General features: G+C 41.0%; 1 protein-coding gene across 1 annotated transcript; it reads right to left on the reverse strand.

The window, feature by feature from the left end:
* Positions 1-8,559: 8,559 nt before the first annotated feature.
* Positions 8,560-9,507, reverse strand: LOC110200697 (olfactory receptor 5B21-like). Its single transcript, XM_020976106.2, has one exon. The coding sequence runs from the start codon at positions 9,496-9,498 to the stop codon at positions 8,560-8,562; it is 939 nt and encodes a 312-aa protein (XP_020831765.1). The 5' UTR covers positions 9,499-9,507.
* Positions 9,508-9,819: the final 312 nt, after the last annotated feature.

Raw genomic sequence — 9,819 nt, forward strand, 5'->3', positions numbered from 1 at the left:
GTCTGCAGGATCCCTTATAAAGTATTTTGAAAGACCCAAAGGAACACACAAAAATTGTGTGAATTAAACACTAATGGTCAAGCACAAGTCAATTGCGTTTGTGATAAGAGGATATGGTTCAAATCCTAGCCCGTTGCTTATTACTTGTGCAACTTTGGGCCAGTCACTTGGTCCACTCTAGGCCTCTGTTTTCTCACCTGTAAAATGAGGAGATAGAACTAGGAGATCACTAAGGTTTCTTCAAGCTGTAAATACCATAAACCAGGGGTGGAGAACCTGAGGCCTCAAGGCCGCATGGGGCCTTCTAGGTCCTTGAGTGAGGACCTTTGAGTCCAAGCTTTACAGAACAAATCCTTTTACTAAGGGCATCTTCTTTGTGACGTTTGGATTCAGTCAAAGGGCCACACTTGAGGATCTAGTCGGCCACGTGTGGCCTTGAGGCCTCAGGTTCCCCACCCCTCATGCAACGATACCCACATGGTCCCAAAAGTGTGTTGTACATACATGTTCAGATGCCTTCCTGAAGCCATGGCTGATTTTGTTTTCACTATTACCTGATACTAGTATTATAAATACCTGTAAGATCTACTACCTGCTTTCTGACCCATGAACAGAATATTAATAGGATTATAATATCTGAGACCTACCTCTTACCTTTAGGTCAGGGAACAGGACTTCAAGTGGAGGAATGGCATCACACCTTCACTTAGGGGCCCTGAATTGACAACCCAGTCCAGGAAAGCGGAAAGAGGGCCCCTTGTAAGAAGTCCATCCCAGGGACCACAGCTAAATGTTCAAAGGTTTTCGGGTCCTAGGTTCTGATCCATAGCCATTGTTGTTGCCTAGCTCTTGGTGTGAGTAAAGTCACTAACTAAACTAAGGTGTAAGGAAACTATTTCCAAATGAACAAATAGATGAACTATCAGAGACTTCCCAACTCCATAGTTACACCAGTAAGATTGAGCCCAAATGGTGTCAGGATGAAACTTTCCTAGCTACAGACAGAGTTATGCTACCATGGGAGCATAAGGGCCCTGTAGGGACAATGGTTCCTCTGAGGACAACCCCCCTTCCCTCCACACAAGCTACTCTGCCGAAGTACTTACATGCCCTAGTCTATGGGGACCCAAATCTGATTGCTGAAGGAAGTCATGGGTAGTCATAATTGTTATTGTTAGGTATTCTCCATGGTGCAGAAGGATCCTGGCTGTTCTGAGAAGAGTCAAGTAATAAATGATATCAGCTAATTAGGTAATGGCATGAAGCAGCCTCCAGATAGGCAACAGAAACACAGGAAAGGAGGCAAGTTTCATGGGCTAATCAAGTGTAGAGGCTCAGCCTAGGCCGCAAACAGATCCTGAGTTATTGTTAGAGCATGTGCAATTCAACCTCACTGGCCTTTAGAACAAGAGATTCTCTCAGAGTTAGAAAGAATCTCAGGGTTCCTCTAGCTGGTCCAGCTCATACATAAGTAAGAATCTCCTTTAAAATATGCCTGAATTACCACTGAGTCTGTATTTGAAGATTGCCAATAAGATCCTTTTCAGGAAAACTATCACATAAGACACAAGAGATTGTCCCACTGCATTTTCCAATCATACATGCCCTTGATGTGATTTCAGAGAATTCTCAAAGTAAGGCCAATTTAAACCTGGTCCTGATGTGAATATTACTTTCTCCCAGTAGTCTTTACTGGCTAATTATTGGGTGATTACCATATTTCCTACTGATTAAGCTGTTTTGTTCTATATGGTGAAAGGCAATGCGATTTTGAAAGAGTTCACTATTACTAATAAGAAGTAGGTAGTTCTGGTTGAAAGAGAAGTTAGGTGGTGCACAGTGAATAAGAATGTCAGGCCTGAAGTCAGGAAGAGTCATCTTCCTGAGTTCAAATCTGGTTTCAGACACTTACTGTGTGACACTAGCCAGTCACTTAACCCTGTTTGCCTCAGTTTCTTCATCTATAAAATGAGCTGGAGAAGGAAATGACAAACCACACCAGTATCTCTGCCAAGAAGAGTCTTCCTGACTTCAGGCCCAGCACCCTATCCACTGAGCCACCAAGCTGCCCCAGGGAAAATTTTAGTGTCTTAGGAAAGAGATAGCTGGCAAACAGTGACCACCAAAAATAAGCATGGTTTCATCAAGAACAATCATGCCAGACTAATCTCATTTCCTTTTGACAAGGTTCCTAGACACACAGATCAGGGGAATGCTGTAGATAGAGTTTACCAAGATATTTATAAAGCATTCCACTAAGTGTCATAAACAAGAAGAAAATATATCATCTAGGATATATCATCTAGGGTTGGGAGTGGGGTACAATTGATTGAAAAGCTATATATAAGAGTAAAAATTAATGCTTTAATGTCAACTTGGAAGGTCTTTATCAAAGTGTCTCATTAGGGGCAGCTAGGTGGTGCAATGCATAGAGCACTGGCCCTGGAGCCAGGAGGAACTGAGTTCAAATCTGACCTCAGACATATAACACTTACTAGTTGTGTGACTCTGGGCAAGCCACTTAACCCCAATTGCCTTGCAAAACAAAACAAAACAAAACAAAAATGTCTCACGAACCTGTGTCTGTCCCACTACTATTTAATATTTTTTCAGACTTAGAAAAAGACAGATAGGAAATGTTTATCTAACAACCAGGTTGTGTAGTAGTGTTCTTCCAGATGCTTCTTCCTATAAAGCCATTAGCACCACATATTGGCTGCAAATTACCCATATTCTATACCCCACCCCACCCCCCATATTACATTCCCTAGGCTATTACATCATTTAGACAAATGTATATCAAGCCATCTCTTGGCTTTTTTTTTTCCACATTCATTAGATTATGCCACTTTCACAGTGTCAGACATATCATAAGTGCTTGATAAATATTTATTGATTAATTGATTATAACTGCCCTCAAACAAATGCCTTTGAGAAAATGAATTATTTTCCTAGTAAGCAGTTCAATTGGATTAAATAAAAGCAGAGGAAAAGTAGAAGTATCAATTACATCCAGATGGGACAATGGCACATTCCACTCAATTCTGGATCTACCTCTTCACAGGCAGAAAAAAATCTAATTGGGCAAATATCAATTTTCCCAAACTATAACCTCCCAAGTTGACTTCTAGGTCCTGGGACTAGGGGAGTATCTGGTCACCAACATATTGACACAAATGATATAATATTTGTAAAATGATTTGCAAATATTTGGGGTTGTTCTTCCTTTGTTTTTGAAGAGGACCAGGGACATCTTGGGCGAAGTCTTGACTTCGGAGTGAATTGGCTTTATGTGAGGCAGACTTGCACAAAGTTGTTAGCCTCACCCTCTCTCTTCCAGAGTCAATAAAGTTAAGTAGCAAGACAAAAGCCAAGATGATGATCCCGGCATCGTCAATGTCTGACCAAGCTCTGACTGCTCCACAGTACCTGCTTCAGTTGCCTTTATGGTCATTGGAACAAATTGTTCTCATCCGTCTATTCTACCTGGGAAAGTCGTCGCATTCTTGGCGTAGACAACCCCCTAACTCACCAATGGCTTTGAGGCCTGGCCATTACTCTCAACCTGGTTTATTCCATCTGCCAAGACAATTTTGCCAATATTTAAGCACTAGGTAATTGCTAATGATGATGATTAGAAATAGTCACAAAATAGTAACAACAGCTTGAAGTATGAAAGGGCTGTTCTGTTTTCACTGGCATCTATTGGCTGCTTATTAGCCTGTTGGTAACTTGCAGTCCCTGGTTTAGGTTGGTGACTTCCTTTACCACGAGGGTTCTCTGTCCTTCAAGTCCTATCTACATTGGAAAGAGTTGTTGCTTCATAACTCTTAAGGCTAGCGCAGTCTGGAGCCTGCGACAAGGAGTTTAGCTTGGCCATCGCTATTTCTGCCCTCTTCACTTTCTATTACATTCCATCTTGTTAACTGCAGCCCAAGTTTCTAGCCTGTGAAGATGCCGGGTTTGGATCAACAGGTAACATGCAGACCAAACACCATACTTTAGCAGCTTACCCTCATACATATAAGTCTGAGAAAAACACCAAATTGTGAACTTCTCAACTCTTCTTCTAAAATATGTCCTTTGGCTTGTCTTTAACCCTAACATAAGCATTCAGATTAGAATTTCAGCCATTTATTGACTCCAACTGGTTACAATATTTGATCCTCTCCTATCTCTAGAAGGAAATCATATCAATCATGTATGCTATCCATAATGTCTCTGTGGGTGGGTGTTTTACAAAGGCTTTGGATGGGAATTCCCACAATCATACTTGACCTCTAGAAGGCTACAAGGGTTTCTGACATGGCTACTTCCAACTGGCCTCATTGGTTAGTCATTAGTTTGACACACCAGATCCACTGAGCCTGTGTCCACCCTGTCCGTGTTTAAAACTTCAGGGACTACCAGGTGACTCATAGCCTACCAATACAGCTAGGGCTCTCATAATTGAGGCTCTACTTCTAGGAAGTGACAATCACAGGTGGAAGATAGAATTCCTATGCTCAGACTCATTGCTGGGATCATGCTAGACTTTCTATATAAATTCACTGGAACTGCATAGGAATATACTCATCGGGTACTCTCAAGAGAGAATCAGCTTTCAGCTTGGCTCAGTTTGAAGGCAACAAACCTGTAATTACCTATAAAAGTACTATATTGAGAAATGTATTGACCATCTGGCTCCTGTCAGAGTAGTCCACTCTTAATAGCCTCCCCTCTGCTCCCAACTTCCTTCAACCAGCATTCCATAAACATGCATTCTGAAGAAACTTGCTTGCCAGTTCTCTGCCTAACATGCCTGCCCCATCCTCTCTTGTCCTTTGACTCCTACCCATTCTTCAAGCCTAGCCTAAATCTCATCTCTGCTCTGAAGCCCCTCCCCCCCACCATGGACCAACCCTGAGCTCTCCTTTTCTAAGTTCCTATGAAATATACTCTCTGTTCCACTCATTTGGTACTTCTATATAAACACCAGCTTTCTTTGTTATGGTCTGTCTCTGTCTTTAAGCTCCTTAGAGACAAGGGTTTTTGTCATCAGTCTCTGTGCCCTGCTAAAAACACACCGCCAAGCCTTAAACATAACAGGTACTCCATAAAAGCTTCAAAGTTTTATTCACAAGCAAGCAGAGGGGAGGAGCAGAACCCCATTATCTTGCATGTGAATTCTTCTGAAAGCTCTCCAAACCTCAGGATCATTGGCTCACAGGCTATTGAGATGGAAAGGACCCTGAAGACCATCCAAGCCAACCCTCTCATTTTAGAGATGGAGACACTAAAGTCCAGAAAGGAAGTGACTTGCCCAAGGTCACAAATTAGCTCAACTGATCAACACAACAACCTGGTGAGGCTGGAACTCATTTAATGGACAAGGAAATTGAAGTTCACAATCTAACACTGAATTTTAGTGTTGCAAAGTACTTTGACATCTATTTCCTCACCTGAGTCTTCTAACCACTCTTATGTGCTCCATGTGACCCAAGAAGACTCTTCTCAATTTTCAGTTGAGGAAACTGATACGACTTATCTAAGGTCACAGGGCTAGGAAGTGGCTGGGCACTCTATGTCATGTGTTTGTCTCCAAGACCCATAATTTTTGCATTTCACTACTCTCCCTTAGTACAAAGAGAGAGAAGATGTATTTTTTTCTCTTAACTAAGCCAGGCATACTGCAGACATAGTTTCTAGTGACATGCACCTTGGTGGGAAAGGGAGAGGAAGAGGTAGACCATTTTCAATTAGAGCAGTAATTACTACACCCATGTCCATCTTCAGTTCCTGTGCCAGAACTAATTAGTGCCCAGCATTTGATAGCTGGCAGGAGGCTCCAGTCACCTGGGCATGTGATGTCAATACTGGAAGGAATTTTAAACTATCTAGGCCAACCCCCTTGCTCTTGAAAGAGGAGAAAGGGGGAGATGTGTGACCCTGGACATGTCCATTCTTCTATCTGAGCCCCAAGGAAAAACAGTGAAGAGCAATCTGCCCAATGACAATGGTCAAAGACTTGGAATGGGCTGGTAGATTGAGAAATGAACTGGGAGACGGGGGACCATTGGTATAGCCCTAGTGCTGTTGCAAACTGCCTTTATGACCTTGTGCAAATGCTTCAAATCAGCCCTTGAGTTATTCTTTTGTTGATTGTCTAGGCTTAAGGAAGTGATGAAGAAAATGTTAAGAATATAGTTTAAACTTAAAAGTGTGTTGAGCACAGAGAAATTTTGAGAACCAAACTTACCACCACTCCCATGTGACTGGCACTATTATCCTTGTTTTAAAGGCAAGGAAAATGATATTTATGGAGGTGAAATCATTTACCCATGATAATATAGCTAGTAATGAGCAGAGGTAGGATTTAAATCCAAGTCTTTCTGATTTCAGGTAGAGACTTGCATCCCTTCAGAAGTGGAAAGGATATCATTCCCTTCATTTTGCAAAGAAAGAAACCTAAAGTGAAGAATGGGGAAATGAGCTGCCCAAGGTCACAAAGGGAGTTAGCAGCAGCAACACCAGAACTAGACCCATAGTCTTCTACTTCCCAATTCATTTCTTAATCTATTATGTCATGTTTTTCGTGAATATCACACCCCAACTCCCAACTCTCCATTTTATTTTTTTTCTTTCTTTAGGATTTTATTTTTCCCCAGTTACATGTAAAACCAATTTTTAACATTCATGTTTAAAACTTTGAGTCCTGAATTCTCTCTCTTCCTCCCTTCCCACCCCACCTCATTGAGAAGGCAAGTAATTCATATAGGTTATAACATGTGCAGTAATGCAAAACATTTCCTTAATAGTCATGTTGTAAAAGAAAACACAGACCAAAAGAAAATCCCTCGAGAAAAATCAATAAAAAACATATGTTTCAATCTGTAATGAGATACCATCAGTTCTTTCTCTGAGATGGATAGCATTTTTCATCATAAATCCTTGAGAGTTGTCTTGGATCATTGTATTTCTGAGAATAGCTAAGTCATTCACAGCTGATCATCTTACAATATTTCTGTTAATTTGTACACAGGATATTTCACTTTACAACAATTCGTGTAAGTCTCTCCAGATTATTCTGAAAGCATTCTGCTCATCATTTCTTATAATCCAATAGTATTCCATCACAATCACATACCACAATTTGTTCAGCCATTCTTCAATTGATGGGCATCCTTTCAATTTCCAATTCTTTGCAACCAAAAAACAGCCTCTATAAATATTTTTGTACACATAGATCCTTTTCCTTTTTGTTTTTTGTCTTTTTTGGGTTATAGACGTAGAGTAGGCATGGTTTTATAGCCCTTTGGGCATAGTTCCAAATTGCTCTGTAGAATAATTGAATGAGTTCACAACTCCACCAACACTGTATTAATGTCTCATTTTTCCCCACATCCCCTGCACCATTCCTTATTTTTCTTTTTTATCCTATTAGCCAGTTAATAGGTGTGAGGTAGTACCTCAGAATTGTTTTAATTTACATTTCTCCAATCAATAGTGAATTAGAACATTTTTTCATATGACTATACACAGCTTTGATTATGTCATCTGAAAACTGTTCATATCTTTTCATCATTTATCAGTTGGGTAATGGTTCTTATCTTTATAAATTGACTTAGTGCTCTATATGTTTGAGAAGTGAGGACTTTATCAGAGAAATCTGATACAAAAAATTTTTCTTCACAATTGCTATTGCTAACTGTATTTCCCTCCCTCCTATCTCAACCCCATTTATTCTATGCTCTCCTTTGACCCTGTCCCTCCTCAAAAGTGTTTTGCTTCTGACTACCCCCTTCCCCAATATGCCCCTCCTTCTATGACCCCCCCACTTCTCTTATCTCTTTCACCTTCTACTTTTCTGTAGGGTAAGATAGATTTCTATACCCAATTGAATGTGTAAGTTATTCCATCTTTGAGCCAATTCTGATGAGAGTAAAGTTCACTCATTCCCCTTCACATCCCCTCTTTTCCCCTCCCCTGTAGAAGCTTTTTCCTCTTTTATATGAGGTAATTTACCTCATTCCACCTCTCCATTTCCCCTTCTCACAATACATTCCTCTCTCACCCTTTAATTTTATTATTTCTTTTTATTTTGTACATATCATCCCTTCATATTCAGCTCATACCTGTACTCTCTGTACTTCAACTATCTGCTAAAATAATGAGAAAGTTCCTATGAATTACAAGTATCATCTTCCTGTATAGAAATGCAAACAGTTTAACCTTATTAAGTCTTTTATGATTTCCATTTCCTATTTACCTTTTTATGGTTCTCTTAAGTATTATATTTGAAAGTCAAATTTTCCCTATTCTACCTCTCCCTTTCCCCCTCTCCCAGTACATTCCTCTCTCATCCCTTAATTTTATTTTTTTTATTTTATAGCTATCTCATTCTTGCTTCAGTGAGTTCACCCCCCAAAGATTCATAGGACCATCCATCTAGAGCTATAAGGGACCTCAGAGGTCATCTAGTCCACTCTCATTCCAACTTACAGATGAAGAAACTGAGGCCCATTCAGTCAAAGCCAACTAGGAGTGCCAGTGATGAAATACCCCTATCTGTTGGAAAGTTTAAACATTCCTAGAAAACCTTACCTGTTTGATCATTTTGCTGAAGGCACTTTTGACTTCCTTGTTCCTCAGGCTGTAGATCAGGGGGTTCAACATGGGGATCACCACTGAGTAAAAGACAGATGCTATTTTGTCAGTGTCCATGGAGTGGCTGGAGCCTGGCTGTAAGTACATGAAGATGATTGTCCCATAGAAAATGGAAACACCAGTAAGGTGGGAGGCACAGGTGGAAAAGGCCTTCTGGCAGCCCTCAGCTGACCTCATCCTTAGGATGGCAATGAAAATGAACAGGTAAGAGATCAAGATGACCAGGAGAGTAAAGAAGACATTAAAACCAACAACAAAGATGACGACCAACTCACTGACGTCGGCGTCAGAGCAGGAGAGAGCCAGGAGTGGGGGGATATCACAGAAAAAGTGATGGACCACATTAGAGCTACAGAAGGAGAGGCTGAAGGTATCTCCCGTATGGAGAGAAGCATTCACAAAGCCACAGATGTAGGAGCCAATGACCAGGCAAATGCACACACTTGCTGTCATAGTAGCAGTGTAATGGAGGGGCTTACACACAGCTGCATGACGATCATAGGCCATGGAAGCCAGGAGGTAGCATTCCACTGTGGCAAAACCAGCAAAGAAGAAGGACTGGGCAGCACATTCTGAGTAGGAGATGACCTTATTCCCTGAGTAGAGGGCAGCTGCCACCTTGGGAGCTACAGCTGAGGAGTAACCCAGATCTACAAGGGAAAGATTACTGAGGAAAAAGTACATTGGAGTGTGGAGGCGGGAGTCAGAGTGCATCAGCACTGTCATTCCCAAGTTCCCTACAAGGGTGAGAAGATAGATGAACACAAATACCAGGAAGAGTGGGAGATGAAGCTTGGGGTCATCTGTCAGACCCAAGAGAATGAACTCTGTCACTTCAGTGCTGTTTCCCATGAAATTTTTCTCTTTTATGTCTCCTACCTATGGGGAGAAAGGAAAAGGTGCTGATGAAACAGGGATGAGGTCATTGGTTCATTTGGCAAGCAGTTATTGAACACCTACTATGCATCAGACACTATGCTATGTGTTACACACATAAGAAGAAAAACTAAACAGCCCCTGCCCTCATTGGGCTTAGCTTGCATTCTACTACATTCTACACATGAATAAATACAAAATCAAGATGAAGTAGGTAAAATATATACTAAGAAGAGAGAAATAAACACCAGGTACTTTCATATAATAGGTGGTTGATATGGCTTTCCTTATGTCTAG

This window comes from Phascolarctos cinereus, unplaced genomic scaffold (assembly GCF_003287225.1).
Source record: "Phascolarctos cinereus isolate Bilbo 61053 unplaced genomic scaffold, phaCin_HiC Scaffold_9;HRSCAF=440, whole genome shotgun sequence".
NCBI lineage: Eukaryota > Metazoa > Chordata > Mammalia > Diprotodontia > Phascolarctidae > Phascolarctos > Phascolarctos cinereus.